Below are 21,943 nucleotides of genomic sequence, written 5' to 3' on the forward strand. Positions count from 1 at the left end.
TTGAAACAACATTGTTTTTTATAGGCACTTATAAATATAGATATAGACGAATATTTAAGTCAGTGTTTCTTATTAATAATATCAATCATTTTATGATTTTTTTATACGGATGTGTATATATTCAAATAAACTTTGGTGCACAAAACTGGATAGGCTTCAAGACCTTAACATAATCTGTTGTGTGGGCAACTTTAAGATTCCAATTAAAATGTATAGTCATTGAGACCGTGGGTCAAACGTGCTGCCAGCCGTGGCCGGAACCAAGCAGAAAGGAAACCCTAAACCGCAACACGCCTCACAACAAAGCATTGCAATTAATACTTATATACTTCAATTAGAAAAAAGTCAACGTGACGGCAAAGTGAAAAGTGCAGAGCAACAAAAACAAAACAAAATGCAAGAAAAAAAGTGAAAATTGAATGGCAAAGCGAAGCGGGGCAAAAGCGCAACATGGAATGAGACTTAAACTGGAGCTAAAACTGGGCTGAAACTGACTAATGGGGCCAGTCACGGCTGCTGCGATACGAAATTTCAAATGGCCTGCCATTCGTATTTGTATTCGTATTGGTATTAGTATTTGTATTGGTATCGATGTGATGGTGTTGGACCCAAAAACCGCGACAACCGCTGGCAACTTCAATTTTTAAAGTAATTGCAATAAAGTTGAACAAATTTGTAACTCGAGCGGGTTGAGCACAACAATAAGAACAAATTCTAACCTCAGGCCGCAGCTGAGAGATGCCATGGGGAAAAAATCGAGTGCGGATGGTCAAACATTTGAACATGGAGCAGCGAAACGCAAAAAAAAAGAACTGTGCTTCTAACTAAATGCGAAAAAAATCAATAGAAGCAGACAGCGGCAACATGAATAAAAAGAAGAAGGCGAAAGAAGTTAAATAAAACCAAAACGAGAAGCTCAGCTGAATAATAAAAAAAATACAAAAAAAAGGAGAGAATTGCCCAAAAACAGGAACAAAATGTAAAGTTGGAGTCTGTCTGGTATGGTCAAAGGTTGTTACATTGTGCAAAGCGCGTTTTGCTTTGGGCTCGACAGTTGGTTCGAGGTTTCAGTACGGACTTGGAAATGGGGTTTGAGTTCGGATATTCTACATCTGCAATTGCACAAAAAAATTCACGTTTTCCGCCTAATTTTTTGCACTTTTTTTCCGTTGCTCTGCTAGACGTTGGACTGGTCATAGAAACTGCACCACCCAACCACCAAGTATCGGGATGAGTCAAAGCGCCAGGAGAAAGTGTGAGACTTCAGTCGACGTCGGCGTCGTTGTCGTTGTCGACGTCGACGTCGCAGTTGCTGTGAAGGGGTTAAAAAAAATTGTTGTTTTGATTTTTTTGCCATGTGCTCGGCTCTTTTCAATGTTTTGGAGCTGGTCACCGTGCGAATGAGAAAGAGTGCGACCTGGAGAGCAAGACAGTGATAGCAACGCTGAGAGAGCGCTGCTGATGCTGCCGCTGCTGCTGCTGCTGTGCTCACCAAACTTTTTTATTCCTTTTGCTTTTTGGATTTCTTTTTTTGCGAATTTTCGTTTTGTTCTATTTTGCTGCGTGCTGCAGCTAACCGAACTCGGCGGCTGTCCGGAAGTTGGCGTGGGCAATGCGACGCCTTCTTCTACTAGTTGTTGTTGTTGTTGTTGTTGCTGTTGTTGTTGTTGTTGTTGGCTGGCTGTCTGACTGGCTGCTATGTTGGTTAGAGAGAACTTCCGTTGATGTCCATGGCTCTGACGCTGGCTTTGGCTCTGGTCATCTTCATCAGCAGCTGCCAACGCAACGCTGTGCGTGTCTGTGTGTGCCTGTGTATTCCTCTTCTATTTTTGTTGTTTTTTTTTTTGTTCGTTGTCGACATTTCTTCTACTTTTTCGTTTGTCCACCTACTAACTAGTCGTTGCAGCATGCATGCCGCACACACACACACATGCTCACGCTCACATGGCATGAGTTTGGTTGCTGGGCAACTAAAAGCAACTAAAGCAGCAAAAACCAATGCTACATGAACCACCCACACACATCTCCATAGAATACACACACGCGAGCTGCTTCGTTTTCACACGCTGTGGCAACTCCCCTTGCGATATGCAACACTTTTTCAAAGTTTTTTTTTTCGTTTTTCTGCCTGCACCAAAAAGCCGCCGCACTTTTGCAGCTAGCCAACTCTCTACCGCCAACGCCGTCGCTTTGACACCTTCGATTGTGTGTAACGCGGTTTTCTATTTCAATTGACACTCCTCCATATACATCCATATAAATTTTTGTATTTGTTACACAGACAGTTTGAATTTTTCGTTTTTATTTTTGCAAGCACAAGTTTGAAAGTTGTGACACGACAAACGATAGACGGCCGATGTCATAGAATTTTTTTCTATACATTTTTTTCTGTAATTTTAAAAACTCATATTACATATAGATAAATGGGTAAAAATCATTAAAGTGAGCTTTCAATAAAAACATGAAAATATAATTGATTTGAACTCAATTTCACATTATTGTGAGCGAAAAAATCGTTGTCCCTTTTTCTTTAGCATGCCAACTGTTTGCATAAATTTTTAAAAATATTTTTTTGTTGATATCATGTGCTAAACATTTGATATTTGAGTTAAGCAAAGTCATTTATAAGAGAAAAAAACATTTATTAATTGGTTTTTGTTTGTTACGCAATCAAATGATAATTAAAGAATGCTAAGCATTCATTGAACTTTACTTTAGTACTATAATATCAAATCATGCGCGTATAATGAGGTTTCTGTTATATATTTCAATATTATAATTCGAACATGCTCATTATTAATAAACATCTGTATATTATGTTGTATGCCTTTTCTAATATAAACTTTCTGCCTCCAGGAAGTGAATGTAACACACAGAAGAAGACAACTTCAACCTAATAAAATATATACATTTTCGATCTGCTTCAACAGTCAGTCTGTCTGTCTGTCTGCTTGTCTGTCTGTCTGTCCGTCTGTCCGTATGAAACATTGGATCTCAGATATTATCGATAGAGCTATACTTTTTATACTAAAATTTTTGCAGACGTAATTTTGATACATACAATAATAACTACTATATCAATATACCACATATATTTTAGTGTTTTTTGGTGTATTAATTTGATATATTTTTTAGAATAATACCGCACTGTTTTTCTCTTATTCAAAATGCCCGGGCACACTCCTTTATAACTTTCATACTTGTTAAATCATTTTAATTTGATATCGAGCATTTTACTTTACTTCTTAGTGAAGAAAATAAATGATTATATTTGGTCAAGTCAATTAATCTATTAAAAGTATTACATTTTATTTATAAGTATTTTAAATCTCGATGTGCAGACTTTTAAATTTATTTAATAAAGGTGAATAAAAGTTAACGGCTTTGTATTAAATTCTGTTTATACAGTGCCTTATTTTGAATGACAGAGAACATTATTTGTATAATCTGAATTGTAATATTGTTGACCTTAAGAAATGAAACTACCAATCTACCAATGACCCGAATTGAGAGTAAATATATAAGCGCTGCCATTATTCTCATTTTTTGTTGTGTCTTTGCAGCATGCCAAGGATATTAGCGATTACAATCTTTGGCCACCGACACCGCGCAGCCATCAGCATGCCAGCGAGCATCATCCGATGTCGCTGAAGCAGGAATATGAGGTAAGTGGTGCAAAGTGGCGTAAGTGGTGCTAGCGGTGTAAGTGGTATAAGCAAGTGCCGTTAAGCGCCCATAGAATGGGGTATTACTTTATGGCACATGCAAAAAAACGATTCCACCTCGAAAAAAAAATAAACAGAAGCACACAGGAAGCAAAGGCAAAAATGCAACAAATAGAACAGCAACAACAACAAGAGCAGAGCAGAATCAAAAACAAAAACATTTCTAAATTCGCGTGACGGCGCCGCTTTGCATTTGTTGTTATTCGTTTTTCTTTTTATTTACTTTTATAGCAGACGGGGAGATCCCCTGCAGCCTTCAATGGTTTGTCTCTATTTTTTTATTTTATTTTGTGAGCAATATTTGTATACAAATAACTGTATTTTTCTTGTTGCATTCTGGCGGCTGTTTATTTAGTTTTTGTTTTTCTTTTTGTTTTTGTTTGGCTCTCGTTTTTGTGTGTGTTCTTTCTAAGCATATCGGAAAATGTTTAGAAAAAGTTAACGGATTTTTATTTTTGCCGTTTGCTTTTGTATTTTTCATTGCATTTTATGTAAACTGCAGCATGTGGCATGTAGCATGTGGCATGTGTCCTAGGTCATGTCTCGCCCAGACAGAGACAAACACACAGATATAGGATCTAGTCTCGATGCTGTTAACCTACATAGTACATATGTATATCCACAATTTAGTGGCTATCGAGTGCAGAAGCCGCAGCTTCTAATATTTTTTTTTTCCATTTGATTTTTTCTACATTTTTTCTAACACTCTCGCTTTGGCCCAGTTAGAATTTTTATTTCATATTTTGCCGCTGAATTTGATTTTGATTTCGTTTGTTGTTAGTCGGCGAGTTTTGTCACGCGTTTGATTTGAATTTTCCATGTTGTTATTATTGGATTGTCAGATAGTCGTCTGGATATCTATTTTTATGTTTCGTTTTTTTGTTGGCGGAGCAAATAAATCACATTGACAGCCGTTGAAATTTTATTCACATATGCCACACCATAGTTTAGTTTGGATTCAATTTCGTAATTGTTGTTGTTGTTGCTGTTGTTCGTGCTGCGTTTATTGATGGCCTTTTAATTCGTTTATCTGGTGGAAATCATTAGAAATTATTTAAATATTTTGACAGCAAGCCCTAAATTACTCTTGTTGCATTTGATTGGCTATAATAATAAGGCTTGTTTAAAAGTGTTTATTGGCCAATTGTTAACTATTAATCAGAGGTTATATTTCCAACAATTATATTATTAAAGCTTAAGTTAAATTGTATATTAGTTATTAATAATTTAATATCTGAATTAAATTTCTGATTGTTATAGGCCAAAATGAATGATCACCACCTGCACAACAATCTGCAAAAAGGTAAGTTTCGAACAAAACTTGAAACATCTCGCGACCTGCCTCAATCGATTTGCGAGGCACATTTTTGGGAGCGCAGTGGTTAATTAATTGCTCACAAGAACAAGAAACGATAATCACGAAATCTCGAGCAGATTTGGATTGAGGGCGCGCGCGCGTTTGCGAGAGTTAAATATCGAAGTAGATAGGAATCTGCAAGCAAGATACGCTGCACATACGAGTACGTTGCATATACACGTTAAATTGCTACACGCGTGCGGCATGACGATGACGATGGCCAAAGACGACAACGACAACAACAAAGACAAAGGCGAGCGCACAATGTTATCCCAAATACTTTGCGATACTCCCACGGAGCACGCCGAAAAATTGACCTTTAACTGAAAAGAACAGCAAGCAGCAGCAGCAGTAGCAGTAGCAACAACAATTGGCAACAAGATGCTTACAACATGTTTACATAAATTCCTAAAATGCAAACAACATTGGCAGCGGCAACATTGACAGCAACACGCTCCAAAAGGGTTCCAGCGAAACGGGTTCGGGGCTTGTTGGGCTCGATATCGATTCGATATCGGTTCGCTCCGTTGGCGGCAATGATCTCGGCCCGATAATGTCAACGCTAGGCAATTGGCCAATAACATTGTTGTTGTTCCAGTTGCTGCTGCTGCTGCGATAAGCATCTATAACATTGTGGCAACAATGTAGATGTAGATGTATCTATGCGATGCAATGGCTCCTACTCTTGTACTCTTTCATGCCCTGCCTTGGCTTTTGCTTGTACAAATTAACAATAAGACGGCTCCTACTACTTGCTTCTACTCGTTTCACTGGCCATGACTCAGACCTGGCTGCAAATAGTAGCTCATATTGCTGCAAGCTTGTTGCTCGCTGCTGACTGTTGTCTCCTGGCCTGGTTATCGACTTTGCCAACTTTTCCGCTTGGCGCCAATTCGCCAGCGAGCGCTGGTGGTAATTAACACTGAAAATGTTTGCTTGGCCCCACAATAATTACGAGTACAAGAAGCGAGCACAACAACTTGACGAGCCGACTGCAAACCGATTTGGTGGCAACAATTGTCTGCAAATGCTTTATTAGAAAATGCTTTTGACATGCCAGCGGGGCGCCCCGTCATTTCATTGATCAACAGGCAATTAATCCAGCACTCAAAGTCAGAATCAGTTAGGTTAGCTCATCAACAGATTCACACAATTTTTGCACGCAAATGCGCTGGGCACTCAATTATGGATAGACAGATGAATAGATGGAGCTCAGGCAGGCATAAATACAACGAGAAAGAAGCGAAGTGGGATTGGGGAAGGAGGGGTATAAAGAAGTGGGAAATGTGAAACTATTTTCACATAAACTGTAACTCAGTTGAGAGATTTCCCAGTGGCAATCAGAGCGACCAAGTTTAATTAGACAAGCCAGCGAGTCGCTGCACGGCAAGGAACTGTCGGCAATGGGGCAGGCAACAAGCGGTGGCAGATGCCAGGCGGCAGGTGGCAGGTGGCAGCTGGAAGTTGCAAGTTGCCAGCTACAACGACAGTGGACAAAGTGACGTGAGTGAACGTAGCGAGATGTCGCGACTTGAGCAGAGAGCGAGCGAGCGCGACGGCTGATGGACACCCGTGTGGCAGCATTAGATGGCGCCACAGCTGACACAATTCAACATCAACTGAAGCAAACAACTCAATTGCAGGTCACTTTCTGGATGACAATCGTCTGGAGCATCATGCGGCCGTCACCGGACAAGGTAAGTCGTAACTTCAACTCCACACAAGCATTTGGCCTTTTAAGGCCCTTTGGCACATGTCAACAGCATGTTACATTCTATTCTACTCAAGAGTTTGAAGAAATATGATACGCGTAACTACACAATAGTTTAGAATTTATGATCACCTTATGCGAACTAAAATAATGTTTGATCTGACCTTTAATAGTTTTTTATTAGCGATATATTGTTAGACATTGAAGCTCAAATTCTAAGGAGTCGTATATTGTTGAAACACAGTTTATACCCTGTTTCGACTGAGCTACATCATTAAAAAAGGCCGTAGAATCTTCCACCGAATCATTAAACAAATGCCAAAAAGAATAAATAAATCAAGGAATATGAACGTTTCAAAGCGAGTTGCGAAAACCATACATAAGTCAGTAGTCAAGTAATGAATAATAAATAAAATGTATATGTCGTGATGCAGACTGTTAATATTTAAATTCCGTTAAATTAATATGACCTTTATTATTTAGAATTAGAGGCTAAAAATATTGGTAGTGTTAAGAAAAGATTCAATAAAGAAAGCACCCAACAAAAGATGTGTTGGTAAATTCGAATCGCTTTCCGATAAAAATAATTTATTATTGAAAACTATGGTAACCATTGCTCTCTTGCATGTACATATATTCTTACACTTTTTGAATGCCCTCATTTTCGCAAAATTAATTAAATTGTTCATTTTCGGTTGATTTGTTCCTTTACTTCTTTCAGCCTGAATATGTTTACTTATGCATCCATTAACATTTTTCATTCTTTCGAATGACTTTGGTGTAAACACTTGCAAAGTGCTAATAAAGAAAACATTTTTAATTGTATAAGAAAACTATTTAAATATAATAATTTTCCACATTAATTATGTTAATTAGAGGTGCAATCTCTAGTTTAAGTGTTGTATAAGAGAATATTATTTTCTCATCTTTGCGTAGTACTAATTGACAATAATAGTACTAGTTGACAATAATAGCACTAATAGCTATAATATCCGACGCGAAAACATAATTAGGAATCCACGCTTAAATGAAAGAGAGTTCCTTAAAAGTAGTTCAAGTTATACTTTTTACAAATTTAAATATGAATAAAGAATATATTTAGAACAATTAGATGCAAATTCTTTTAAACTATTGATTGAAATTTAATTTTTACTAATATGGAATAGCTTCAATGTCATGTATTAAATGCTAAGTAGTTTCCTGCCATGTGACTTACGCTTACTCTATCTTTAATTAATAGGCAGCCTGGGACACGGGAGTGCAGCCAATGGACCTGGAACTGGAGCAGGAGGCAACTCTGGCTTGGGTGTTGGCCCTCATCATGGCAATCATGTGTCCGCCGCCGCAGCAGCCGCTGCTCATCATCATAATAACGCGGTGGCAGCCGCATCGGCGGCAGCCCTGCTCGTTGTGCCCCAGCCCATTAATGCCAGCAAAATGGGCGGGCCTGGAGTGGGCGCGACCGGGGGACACGCACCGGCTGGCGGCAGTGGACGCAAGTATCAATGCAAAATGTGCCCGCAGGTGAGTTGTGAAACGATTATTGAACGACGAACGATAAGCGATGAACCAACTGGTTGATGGTTGGTTGCTAGCTGTGTTTGCATTGCCCTTAACTGTAAGTTAAGACCAAAGGTTTTAACAGTTAACATTTTTTGGCCAACGGCCTTGCACAAATTGCTGGCCACTTAGCCCCGAGAACATTGACAGCGGCTCGAGAGAACGCATCGCTGGATGCGATGGGGCAACGATGTAGGCGACGTAGGCTTTTGTTTACCATTTTCCAGTTGATTTGCTTGGGACAAAGTTTCGAATTTCAGACGCCCAGCCACCAGTTGGTGCCTCTTTCATTTCATCCCCATCCTCATCCTTTCCTTTCCCTTGCCCAATGCCAATCAAGTGCATTTTTTCCCACAATTCATTCAGATTTCAGTTTGGCGGCTTACACACTTGGCCAGTATAACACTGCGTCCCTCCTGCGTCCTCCTCGCATTGTATTAATGACACTCAAGCTGAGGCCGACAGATGCTGCAGCCGCTCATAAAATGTCAATTATGCATCGACCTCAATATATACATATATGTGTGTGCGTTGTATACGTATATATTTGCAACCTCGAGCGTGTGTGTGTGTTTGTCTGCCTGTTAATTGCAGCTAATTGAGCTTATTGTTTTTAACGGGTTTCTCTTCGTTACCGTCGATGTGTTGTTGTTGCCAGGAGCAGGTGGCAAATCAAGATTTTTCGACTGTAAAGTGTGTGATATGCGTGGGAGACAGTCTAGGTGGGCTTGACTCTTCAGGAATAGTAATATACACAGATTGATTGCAACTGATATTGGGTGATAATGGAAGTTAACTACCTTTATACTAGAACAGTTTATGACGAGTGTGCTCGACAGTGAGATACCAAGTATTTATTCTGAATAAAAGTAAAACCGTTTGGTATTATCGTTTAAATATACCAAATTAATATACCGTAAAATACTAATATTACGCAAAAACTATATTTGGTATATCGATATACTATTATAGTCAAAATATACCACAGAGTACAAAAAATACGAGACTGTCAATCAATCAGCTTTTGCTTTATTATTTCTTGAATAAAATCCGAGGCTTTTATCTGATCGCAATGTACATTTTCCTCTAACGATTATAAAAAGTGATAGTAAACATATGCATATAGTACATAGAAAAATATAATTATGCCAGGATAGAGTAATAAAATCAAGTTTTTAAAGTAATATATGATAAGCAATACACTCTGGATTTTTCTTGCTGAAGTACGCATGCGATTATTTGAATTGACAATTGGCACAGGACTATTTTTATATATATTTAATATAAAATTTGTATGTAGTTAATAGCTTTAAGTGATTCAGTGGCTCATGCATTATTGTAAATGTTATATGCTCGTAATGAGATACCTTAAAACCCTGCTCACACACGAAAAAATGGAGAGCTCTTTTTTGGTTTCTTTAACTGACTCTTTGAAGGTAGGGAAGGGAGTGAATAAAACCAATCATAATTCTTTAATTTCTTCTCTTGATTGGGCGTATGGGTATATGTGTGCATGGGTGTAGCTGTATAATACAGAAATTGGAAAAAAACGAAAGTATGTAAATTGAACAACGCCCAGAGAGGAACATAAAAAAATGTTGTAGAAATAGTAGCAAAATTGTTGTAGTTGAATTTGGTTGTTGCTGTGGTTGCTGCTGTAGCCGATGTTCCTGCTGGTGTTGTTGTTGTTGTTATGTATATTTTTTGGACGTGAACAGCGTCGACAACGAAAATTTGTTGTCCATTGGACGAATGATATGTCGGCCAGATATGCCACACCCAGAACGCCCACAATTTGTGGTGCGGAGCTAACAGCTTTTGCAGCACTGATGAGCGAGCGGTAGGCGCCAGAAAACACACACACTTATACACAAGGAGACGGCACGCATAGTGGGACGACTGATGATGCTGATGACGCTGCTGAAAAGCCAAAAACAATAGCAACAACGAAGCTAGAGCAGCGAGGTGTTCATTTGTGCTGTGCAAGGCAAAGTGAAATAGCAGCATGCCTAAAAGTATGCTACATTCTTTTTTTCACATCTCGCATTTTTGTTGCTGCTGCTGCGTGCGAGTGAATTCGCAGTTGTCATGTGAGTGTGTGTGTGCGTGTGTGTGTCAATTTTGTATTTCTTTTTTAAGCTGAACTACACACACGCACACACATACAATCCGAATTTATGAGTGAACATGTGTGTGTGCTGTGTGAGCTGCACTACTGAAAATTAGTGCGTTTCTACGCTCAAAAGCGTCTGTTGGGCTGCTACGTTTTTAATTACCCACACTTTGAATTTTTTTGTTGTGCTTCTGCTACTGCTTTGGCAGTCGGTTTGTTGTTGTTCTTGCTGGCTCCTGCAGGCTGATGCCTGCTGCATGCTGCTTGCTGCCTGCTGCCTGCTGTTGCCAATGCAGCTACATCTACAGCTTCAATTGGAATTACTTCACTTGGCACTCTCATCTGCGTTGTAGACCAACAGCAGCATGAGCCACTTTTTTTTTTAATGCCTTTGACGCATCTCCATGTCTATATAGCGTATATAGCAGCATGTCCACTTGTGGGTTGCGTACGTACATCCATGTGTTTCTGTGTGTGCATGTGTCCGAGTCCGTGTCCGTGTCCGTGTGTGTGAGAAAGAGCTAAAGCCAGCCTATCGTGTTAGTGTGTGCTGCAGTTCTCTGGCCTCCTTTTTTTAGTTTTTGCTGTACTTTTCAGCTCAACTGAAAAGGAGGGGCAAATGTTATTTTTCGACTTTTTGTTGGCCAAAAAATTATTTGCACTTTTTTTGAAAAGTGGGAGGATATACACACATACATACTACATACGTGTATGAACTGGTCGTGGCATCCATCTACACTCACTGCCTTTCGAATCGAAACCATTCGGTAATAATAATTTATTTTAAAATAATTTTAACGCGACTGACAACCTTTGAGTAAAATCAATGCAATTTGAATCTGATTCTTTGATCGAATATGTCTACTATCAGCAGCTCTTGGAATGCGTCACGCTTCTGAGTGATACTATTTATTTACTAATTTAAAAGTTATGCGAGTTATGTGAATATATTCCAAAATTACTGCTTCATATTGTTAGCTTTTGTAACGACTTTGCACACCCAATTTTAGAATAAACAAACTAACAAAATGTGTCGCTTATGTAAAATCTAACCAAATTTACTCCACAAGATCCCAGAGTAAGAGAATACCTTTTAGTCTAGCCACAATTACGTAAAGCCTTTCTAAAAATAGGAGAAACATATAAAAATGAAACTAGCATACTATTAGTCCATGTTAAATCAATTATTATACGTGAAGTATACAGGGTATAAAAATTAACTGAAATAAGCGCAAAAGTATGCAACGCTTTTTATATCATATTATTATTACGTATACGTGCGCAGTATGTGGATGTGTGTGTGTGTGTGTGTGTCCGCGGCATTAAATTGCTGTTGCCTTTTAGGCGCTGCCACGCCTCCCCCGCGCGCACACACGTAATGCCCCTTTATTATTTTTAACAGCAATTTTTTAGTTACATTTGCCGTTTATTTTACTTTTTTTATTCACTCATCTTCCTTCCTTCACCGGCCAACTTCGTATGTGCACTAACACAATTACACACGGACAGCAAAACGAACGAGGCTCCGGACAAAGCCGAGATGCATGCTCGTATGACGAGGGGAGATGGGCATCAAACGGGGATGGGGACATCAAATAGCTCACACTATCAATTAGTGAAATTACATGCGAAAAACGAGCGAAAAATGTTTTGCCACGTTAGGAAAGAATAGAAAAATACAAAAAGTGCAAAAAAAAAACCGAAGCGTTCGCACACACACTCACAGACACACACACGCAAAGGCTCCGCCGTATATGCTGTTGCGCACCACATATGCAAGTCACGCACATGCACAAGTTGTCAGTGTGTCTGTAATTCCCCTCATTTAATTAACAATAAAAATAGGCTAAAAAGTCTAAAAAACTGCAAGCGATTATGCATACATGCCGCCCATGCACACACACACACATACGCACACATATACGTATGTAGTACGCGTGTTTGGCATACACACTCACATACATTGCAAACGTGCTATTTGTTAAATAATTTTAACACGCGCCCCCAAGTAGGCAACGTTTTTTTGCCAAACTGCGCAGCTTACACGCACACATACAGACGCTTGCATACGCACACATGCTGAGCGCAGGGCATTAAAATTTTATCCGATATAATGCATGAATTATGTAAACTATTTTTATTTTTATTGTTGCCGTTGATTTTTGTTATTTTTTTATATTTTTCTTTTTTTTGCCTCTTTGTTTTGGTTTTGTTTTGTTTGTTATTCTTTTTTTGCTCATTGTGCGTTGCAGTTTTCTGTTACGGTATTGGTGGGCCATGCATTTAGTCATTGCCCCTGCATGCGCATCTGTGTGTGTGTAAGCGTTTGTGTTATATGTGTGTTGGTCAGCGGCCTTTGGCATTAGCTTTTGGTTAATGCTAACGTGTCGTCCTCTATCGACCGAAAAAAAAACGCCACTCATCCATTGCATTGGCACCCAATTTTTAGTGCGGTTAGCAACAGACTCGCACAATGAATTCTATTGTTGCCATCTCGTTTGTCCACCTCTCTGGCCATCTCTTTCTGTCCGACGACTGCAACTTGTTTATTTTTAATTTCATTATATGTACATTATTATTTTTCCAATGCATTGACGATTGCACGTGTGCCTTTGTGTGTGTGTGTGTTCCTATTTATGCACTCGCCCGTTGCATTTAAGTGTTTTGTTTTGTTTTGCTTGTATTTGGCATTTTGCATTCTGTATTTTGCATGAAATGATCAATTTTTTTGCCGAGCACTCGGAAAATTGTTTTTAAAACGTCAACTAGTTTTTACATTTTTTTTCTGTGCGCATTTTCATTTGTTATTGTATTAACGCTTTAAGCAACTTATTTATTTACGTACAAATATTCCACTATGTGTTTTGCTTTCTGCTTAAAATAATATAAATAATAAACAACATACAAAATGTCCAAGGGAAATATTAATTTTACAACATTTTTTTTAAATTCCTCTCCTCCCTCTCTTTCTCTCTGATTTTTCTTTTCTATCTGTTCGACTGTGGCTGTCTGTGTCTACTCATCAGTAGCGTGAATTGAAATTTAAATTTGAAATGCTTGCATAAATTAAGAGAACTTGAATAGCATTTCCTGAGTTTACAATAAATTATACTTTGGTATTAATGGAAACTCGACGAATTATAATAAAGTATTCAATTATTGGTTTCATTCAATGTGGTTAAGTTTCGATGAAGTCCAAATAAACTTTGCCAGGTATTATTATGACTTCTTCATATTCGATGGGCGGTTCATTCAATCATTCCATTTCTTAGCCTGCAAGATTTACCTATAATAAAATAATCAATTAATATCGTAAAAACTACGCGGCAAATCACAAAGTTACCATAGATCTAAAATACGTTTTTACCGATTGCCAATGCACGCTGGGGGAATGATTGCTTTCGCGTTTCCACTCGTCGTCGTCCAGCGAACACGCAGGCATCAGCGAGTCCACCTCAAGGAATTGCGCCCAAAAGCCTGGCGGCTGCAAGAGCAAAACTCTCAGGACTTGCTGCCATATTACCACGTTGCTCAGATTGAGATCGACGTCGTCAAAGAGTGTGGGCGCAAAGATGACGGCGATGTTGTTGATAGACATCTTGACGGCCGGACTCTGAGCAATGCGCTGCCAGTGCAGCATAAGAAACGCCAAGGTGTCGCGATGTGCCCGATGCAGATCAACGACAGCCAGATACAGTTGCTCCTCGGCAGCCAGAGGATCGTTCTGTTGGGTTGCCAGTACAAAGTCGTGTCTGTGAATTACGGGTATCAGTGGACGCTGAAGGGTACGTAGAAAGTCCTTGATGCAGCAGCAGAGCGTGTGAGTATCCTTGTTGCCAAGATGCGGCGTCGTCTTGCCACGCAGCAGCTTGTGCCGCAAACGCTTCACCTTCTCTCGGGTGGAGGAGACGCGATACAGACCCTCCTGCTCCAAGCCGCGTGCCTCAATCTCCGTCACACAATGCACAATCAAAGCAGGCACCATGGGCGCCGCATCGGGTGCAAAGTCACTCAAGTGGCCACGCTTCGAGCTGATCAAAGGTTGGGGTATGCAGTTAACGGTCAGTTGGTCATAGCATTCCGTGTGGCAACGTAGCGGACAATCCCGACACCTCAAACTGGCTACTGCAAAGCGAATGCTGTACTCGAAATATGGTAATCATTATTGTAATCTGGTCAATATCCACAATGAAAGCAATCACTCACCGTTTGTTGCATTGCACGCAGTTGCCCACATTAGAGTAATAAACCTTGAGCTTGAAGTTGTGCTGGCGCAGCAGCAGCAACGATGGCTGGGGACACGGGCAGAGAGTGTAGCAATCAGTCTCGCATCCATTTGGATTCATCTCGATGCGATCGTCCAGCGAATCCATTGACTGGTCATCGTACATGCAAAACTGTCTGCTCAGGTCATTATATGAATTATATTCACGTCGAATTCTGTCCCTGGTCTGCATCTCGGCGCGTTGCGGCAGCAAATAATAAAACGACAACTTGCCACACAGTCGACATGCACAACGTCTGTTTTCTCTTCCAGTTATCGCCAACTTGCGATATACTTCTTTCGTATATACACTAGACTTCTCGGTATATACATGTATATGTTTCTTGTGTATTGACTAAATCAGCTGCAACTACTCATTGAGTCAGCTGTGTGTCCAATATTTTTCTGGAAAGACTTCAGTTCGTCGAATGTGGTTTCGCTGTTTCTTCTGAGCTGCAACTGTTCAATAAGAACAGAACAGCAGAATACTGTTGATCGTTGAGTTGAATGGAAGCGAAAAAATTAAATTATTTTCTCTATGTTTGACAATCTACGAAAAAATTTGAGTTTGCTATATCGCATTGACTTTTAATGAATTGAAATTGTGATGTTTTCACCACTGTGCAGATCAGTCTCCTATAAGAATAATACAATCTACTACAATTACAGTAAATCTTCTCATAACACACACTTCTATTAAGCTAAACCTTTTGTAAGGCAGATAGTTTTTACATACAAATATTCAGTGGCAAACATTTAAAACAATCTTAATGACGTTGCCTTCTACCTGTTATAGGTTCAAAAACAAAATAAAAACTCTCGTCAATAAACAGATTATTTCTTTTCCTAAAAAGTTCCAATATTGTATGTAGTACGAAAATGTTGACATGATTGACAAGATTTAAAATTACAAAATACAATGTTGGTGCAAATTATCTGATAAAGCTTAAGGCCTTTGCAGCCATTGCTTTACCAATAGTGTCAGTATTAATTTTAATTACAGATAACCTTTTTAAATAAATAATCTTATAACCCTATTAAGGCAACATGCCCATTGGACAAAAATTGTGTGACCTGCCGCGTTTGCCATATAGAGATTTCACTGTGGTTACATTGAACTTAATCAGAATGTTTACTTGATTCAAGTATTTACATTTGACTTAATCGAAATGTTTACAGGTCCAAGTAAACAGGTGTAATTTACCTTAGTATACAGACCAATGAATGGGCACAGAAAAAAAAATGTGTTAGAGAACAGAGTTACCTGTCTGCATTACATTAAACTCATTTGAAACATTTTAAAAACTAATACAACTCGAATTAAAATAAGTAAGAATTTAAATAGTTCAAAAAAATTATATAACAGTTTTATTTATTACATAATTAATAAGAAATTAAAATATTCAAAAAGCTTTCATCATGAAACTAATAATTAATTATGTATTCAAAATTTGTATTCAGCATACACTTAATATTTCAATTTGAAATTTGTGATGCGATTTATATATTGCATTACTATTTGCAGTCAATATTAATGTATTAAACATTCTAACATATTAGCTTGAAAAGAAATGTACAGATTTTCAAAGCTAATAGCAACTCGAAATTTTCTCATAATATGTTTATAAATTTTGTTTCACTAGAAGTTAAAAGTGAGTTTATAGCTAACGAAAAAAAGGTTGGTTACAATTCGACTTTAAATGAAAAACAATATGGAAATCAAAATTTGAATTCAGCGTATACTTAATATTTCAATTTTAAATTTGTGATGCGATTTATTTATTGCATTACAATTTGCAGTCAATATTAATGTATTAAACATTCTATTAGTTTTTAAAGCTAAGCAACTCGAAATTTTTTCAAAATATGTTTATAAATTTTGTTTCAGTAGAAGTTAAAAGTCAATTTATAACATAGCTAACCAAAAAAGGTTGGCTACAATTCGACTTTAAATGAAAAACAATATGGAAATCAAAACGTTGGATATTCAATGTCATACCACAGGGCTTGGAAACCAAATCGGCTTGAAAACAATTTGCCAAAGTATCAATGAATTCTAAACGCGATGAAAATGGCTCAATGGCCGCGCTAAATGGATGAAAAATTCATGGAAAAGCGTTTTGCGGCCGGCAAACAAAATACGAGTACGTCTAAAAAATTCGAGAGCTAGCAAAATAAAAAAAATCAGAAAGCGCACATCAAAAAGTGAAAATGTTAGACTAAGCGAACAGACAAAATATGAAACCAAAAGCAAAAAAAAAAGAAAAAATACCAAAAGCGAAAAGATTTTTTTTATTTTTGATTTTGGCGTCTGACAAATGTGTTGCATACTTGCCGGCGCAGCGTTTTGCCATCAATTTTTTAACGAACAACGCGATGGCGAAACGGAGCCTTTTTTGTTGGTTGTGCTGTGGGAAAGGGCATGAGTGCGAATGAGGCGCAGCAACGAGCAAAATTAACGAATGAGGCAGGCAAAAGGCGAAAAAGAATTTGATTTTTATATTTTGTTGCCGTTTTTTAGACGTCAGTTGCAGCAGAGCTGCGGCGACTGCGACGGCAGCCTAGCAAAGGGAAGCTTGGGAAAGGGGGGGTTCAGAGTATAAATGTGTGTGTGCGTGCGATTGGATGAGTTGTAGTACGTAGTGTGTGTGATGGGCGTCGCATTGAATTCGTGTAGTTATTAATGCGTATTGAAATGCACATGTGCATGTATCTACATAAGTCAATGTGTGTTTGCCGCTCTGTATGCGAGAGTGTGTGGGTGTGTGTGACTGGGTTTGAAAGTGGCCAGCCATGAGTATGAGTATGAGTATGAGTGTGAGTGTGAGTGTGTTTGCGAGCACGAGTGTGCGTGCGTCTGTTTTGTTTGTATTCAAAGCCCACAAACGCCAGTCACGCATCGGAATAAGCCCATGCAAGTAACCATACAATAACAAATGTGCGGGCTTTGGCCCGATAACCCATCCACTTCACTACCTCCATCCTCTCCCCAACACCCGTGGCCCTTATGTGCATGTGTGTTGGTGTTTTCGACTGTCCATTGCGTTCAAAAACCAAAACCCAACAAAATAACTAAAAAATTCACTGTGACAAATAAAAAAGAAGATACAAAAATCGAACCAAAGCAAAATGCAAAGCAACGCACAAAGCACATGCAAAAAAAAAATAATGAAATAAAACGTCAAAGTGCTCAGTGTCAGTGTTGCCACCATGTCATAATTAGTTTTTCACACACAGTTCAGTCTCTTTTTTTTCTTAAAGTTAGAAATATTTCAAACCATTTTAGTAGACTAATGGAAAAGAAGAGAGAAATGTATATAAATTAAAAATATTTCAAATAATAATAAAAAATTCTTAGTGATCATCACTCAAATGATCTTCTTCTGCAGTTAAGATTTACCTATAAAGCTTGAGAACACAACAAACTCTTATTCTAACCCAATTCTGTAATGCCATAAAATGTGCAATTGTTAATGAATTACAGACTTTATTGGCAACTCTACGGCCTCATCGCACCACATTGAAACCGAATGAACACTAAAAAACAAAATCTAAAAGCAAATACAAACACAAACGCAATTGCAAAGTCAAAATGCAATAACAACCGAGCACGCTCTCGCGTTGATAGGGGCGATGGTTGTGGAAAGAAGCAGAAAAGCAAAACAAAAACCAAAACCAAAAAAAAAAAAAAAGAAAAATCTGTTTTTGAACGGGTCACAAGTGCGGCGTGCGAAAGAGATGCCATGAAGCAGTGGAAAAAATTATTTCCTGTGACAAGGCGCCCACAAAAAAAAAAACGGAAGAGAATTGAAGGGGATGCTGCGTGGAAAAAAATGCACACCGAATGGAAATGGGAAAAATGCAAAAGGAAAAAAATAGAAGGCAAAGAATGCGCAGAGAGGGGCAGCGAGCAGAGTGCCCAAGAGTTTGAAGAGTAGAAGTCGAGGCAAGGTTGCAATGTGGCGAGAAAAAAACAACTTAGAAATAGCAGCGACAGCGACGGCGACGACGACGTCGACGAGCAGCAGACAAGCGGCGGCTGCAGCGCAGCGGAAGGAGTGCGCTTTGCGGCCATCTGTGTGTGTGCTAGTGTGTGTGAGAGGGAGTTAGTGTTGTAGTATTGGTGTGAGAGAATAAGACTTGCTGCTGGCAGTTAAGCCACGCGGTGGCTTAGGTCAGGGCGGAGGCAGCCTGAGGTGTGCTCCGTACTCAGTGCACGCTTTGTTGGTATACGTGTATGTGTGTGTGTGTGTGGGGCATTTTTTCCACACTCCAGCGTTTCATTTTTTATTTTTTCTGTTTTGGATTCTCTTTGGCGTAATTCGACGCCAGACTGATAGAGTGCTCCAAAACGTCGACGGCAACGTCGTCAACATGGCGGATGGCAGCAACTCTAGACTCGAGAGCTGCAATTGAGCAAAAGTATTGCCTACTTTTAGGCAATCATTTAAATACTTTACGGCTTATGAATTAACTAACAATTTTCATAAAAATTATTGCCACACATTCGGTTTATTTGACCGCCCATTCGCCACAACAATTCCCAACAACATTGCACACTGCAATTGCCAACTGCAAAGTCAAAGCAAAAACAAATGCAAAATGCAAATGCAAAGTCAATGAGAAATGGATAAAAAAAAGCGCTTCAATACAAAACAACAAAAAAAAGAAAATAAAAAAGAGAATTGCAAAAAACCGGGCAGCATCAAAGTCGAACAAAACAAAACGCTGGAAAAAAAGTGCCAGACCATCGGGTTGGGGAGATGCGGCGGAAGGTGGTAGGGGAAGCAGCAGGCAGCAAATTTGGGGGCGGCAAAGGCTAACACGAAGTTGGCAGCGAAAAAATTCTGTGCGTTTGTATGCGAATGTGTGTGTGTGTGTCTGTTTGTGAGAGAATGTGCATGGCTGCTACAACTGTGTGCGTGTGTACGTGTGAGTTTGTGTGTGTGTGCGTGGGCAAAAATTCCCCTTTTTTAAATTTTTTACACAATTTTTTTGCGCGCTTTTTAGAGCCCATCGTCGGCTCCAAACTTCCCCCATTCCAAATTGAGTTTGGGTCAATGTTGACGGCGACTGCTCCTTGTTGCTGTTGCTGTTGCTGTTTTTGTTGTCGTTGTTTTGGCGCTGCTCTGTCAGGTGGCTGCGACGCTGACAGCGCAGTCGCCATGGAGCGCGCAGCATTTGAATAGCGCCAGCAGCGACGCCGCCTATGCAACCAAAACTTTTTTTCTGCTTTTTTCTGTATGTGTGCGTGGCATTTTTTTGCCCGTTTAGTTTGTTGTTGTTGTCGCTGCTTTTTTTTCGAAGTCGCCACTGCCAGTTTCTGTGTCTGTGTTTGTGTGAGTGTGAGTGAGTGTGTGTGTGTGTGTTAGCGCTCTCCCCTTTTGCTGTGTGTTGATGATATTGTTGTTGTCGCTCAGTCGGCCGGCGGCGGCCTTTAGTGAGCCGCCACCCACCCACTCACACACACACACAAGTACATTTCTCTGCTGCTGCGTTTTGAAATGCTGCTGCGTTAGTGTTAGTGCGCGTTTTGTCTGTCTGGTTTGCCTGTCGATGCCGTCGCCGTCGCCGCCGCCGCTGCCACTTCTGCAGCTGTGTGCGTCGCTTTGCATCTCTCTCCAACTGTATATGTGTGTGTGTGTGTACGACCCCCCAAAAATATATTGTTTCAGATTTTTTCATCATCGCTTTAGTTGAGTTTTTACATTGGTGACGGATCGTGCTCTCGGCTCGGCACGCGTTTCGCTCCACGACTCGACGCTCGATGCTCGACGGCTTGACGCTCACTGCTCGATAGGGCAAAGCGCGCGACTTTAGTTCAGCTGTGTGTTTTTCTGTGTGCGCAACATGTTCCTTGAGACGCCGCCAATAAAAGTAACAACAACCACATTCGCATTCTCGTCCACGTCCACATCCACATCACACACAAGCACAAGCACAAGCGCAAGCACAACAAACAACGTGCAACGTCTTCGGCTCACATCGTTGTCGCCGCCATCGTCGATGTCGTCGCGCCAAGTTTAAGAAAAAGTAGCAATACCAACACATACAAAAAATACTACTACAAAAAAAATACAAATAAAAATCACAAATAAAAGAAACAGAAACGGAGGCAAAACTTGAACTCGCACTTGACTCGGTTTTCTGTTTCCGGTAAAAAAGTGTGCGCGCCTTTAGCATTTTTCCTTCTACGGCTGCCGCTGCTTCCTTTCGATTCAATTGCACTCCGTGCTTATTTATTGCTTCTGCAGTGTTAAAAAAAAATGAGCAAACATAAACAAAACCCGTACGTGAATGAATGCATCTGTGTGTGTGAGCGTGGGTGCGTGTATCTTGAAGACACGCGAGTATCTAATACTTACATTGCAGCATCGTAACCATGACGCGCAAAAGCGTTAAGAAGAAAATCATGCCAACAAGCAAGCCAAGCAAGCCACCAAGCAGCTGGCTTTGTTTTCCTTCCTTCTGCATATGTGTCTGTTTCTCTGACTCAGTGTGTGTGTGAGTGTTTGAGTCTGTGTGTGAGCATATAAATAATAAATTTTCTTCATCGCGCTCTCCGTGTTTGTGTTTATATGTGTGTGACTGCGGCATATCAGCTGTTCCTTGTCAAGGTCAGATTATTCTCATCTCTTACTTACTTAGAATGCGAGTAGACGGAGCTTGCTCTCAAATGTTCCGACGGTATAAGACAGCCTCTTCAATAAACTCTCAAATTTTTTATATTTAAATTGTGTTTTCCGATAGACTCACAATAGTTCTAACATTAATTAGTCTATTTTAATACAGTTATTTTTAATATCCATTATTGTAAATTAATTGCTAAGGACAATTAACAAAAGAAAACAAGTAAGAAAGCTACAATCGAGTGTACTCGACTGTGAGATACCCGCTACCCATTTTAAATAAAAGCAATAAATTTTGCGGTATTATTCTCAAAATATACCGAATATACTGCATAAATGTGTAGTACCGCATTCAAAATATACCATAGACGGCACAATATACCAGATTGTCAGCCAAAGCAACTAAGAGCCCTAGTAAGTTGGTGTTTTTGCCCATACAAAAGTATTTCTTTAATAACTTCCAAACTTATTATCTGATTGCAACCAAATTCTCAGGAATCATAACTACTATAGTTATTATTGTATATACCAAAATTCGCAACTCTAGCTTTTAAATTACGCTTGTTATTCGATTTTTTTGATTT

At 39.4% G+C, this 21,943-nt stretch overlaps 2 protein-coding genes across 4 annotated transcripts in view; one reads left to right on the plus strand and one right to left on the minus strand.

The window, feature by feature from the left end:
* The window catches only part of LOC132787284 (zinc finger protein rotund), a 46,122-nt gene that overhangs the window by 13,928 nt on the left and 10,251 nt on the right, over nucleotides 1–21,943 (plus strand). For both annotated transcript variants that reach the window (XM_060794224.1, XM_060794225.1), the window contains 4 exons: nucleotides 3,564–3,665; nucleotides 4,986–5,028; nucleotides 6,726–6,779; nucleotides 8,034–8,317. In XM_060794224.1, coding sequence (XP_060650207.1) covers nucleotides 3,564–3,665; nucleotides 4,986–5,028; nucleotides 6,726–6,779; nucleotides 8,034–8,317 — 483 coding nt within the window. The remainder of the gene's footprint in view (nucleotides 1–3,563; nucleotides 3,666–4,985; nucleotides 5,029–6,725; nucleotides 6,780–8,033; nucleotides 8,318–21,943) is intronic.
* Nucleotides 13,182–15,324, minus strand: LOC132787287 (GTPase-activating protein RacGAP84C). 2 transcript variants are annotated; one of them, XM_060794230.1, is made up of 3 exons: nucleotides 14,673–15,324; nucleotides 13,834–14,605; nucleotides 13,182–13,752 (listed from the first exon to the last, which is right to left on the minus strand). In XM_060794230.1, exons 1-3 carry the CDS (start codon nucleotides 14,921–14,923, stop codon nucleotides 13,735–13,737), a joined length of 1,041 nt encoding a protein of 346 aa, XP_060650213.1. In that variant the 5' UTR covers nucleotides 14,924–15,324; the 3' UTR covers nucleotides 13,182–13,734. The 2 variants fall into 2 exon arrangements, with proteins under 2 accessions (XP_060650213.1, XP_060650212.1); XM_060794229.1 differs by having other exon boundaries at nucleotides 13,188–13,752; nucleotides 13,810–14,605; nucleotides 14,673–15,323.

This window comes from Drosophila nasuta, chromosome 2R (genome assembly GCF_023558535.2).
Source record: "Drosophila nasuta strain 15112-1781.00 chromosome 2R, ASM2355853v1, whole genome shotgun sequence".
NCBI classification, from domain to species: domain Eukaryota; kingdom Metazoa; phylum Arthropoda; class Insecta; order Diptera; family Drosophilidae; genus Drosophila; species Drosophila nasuta.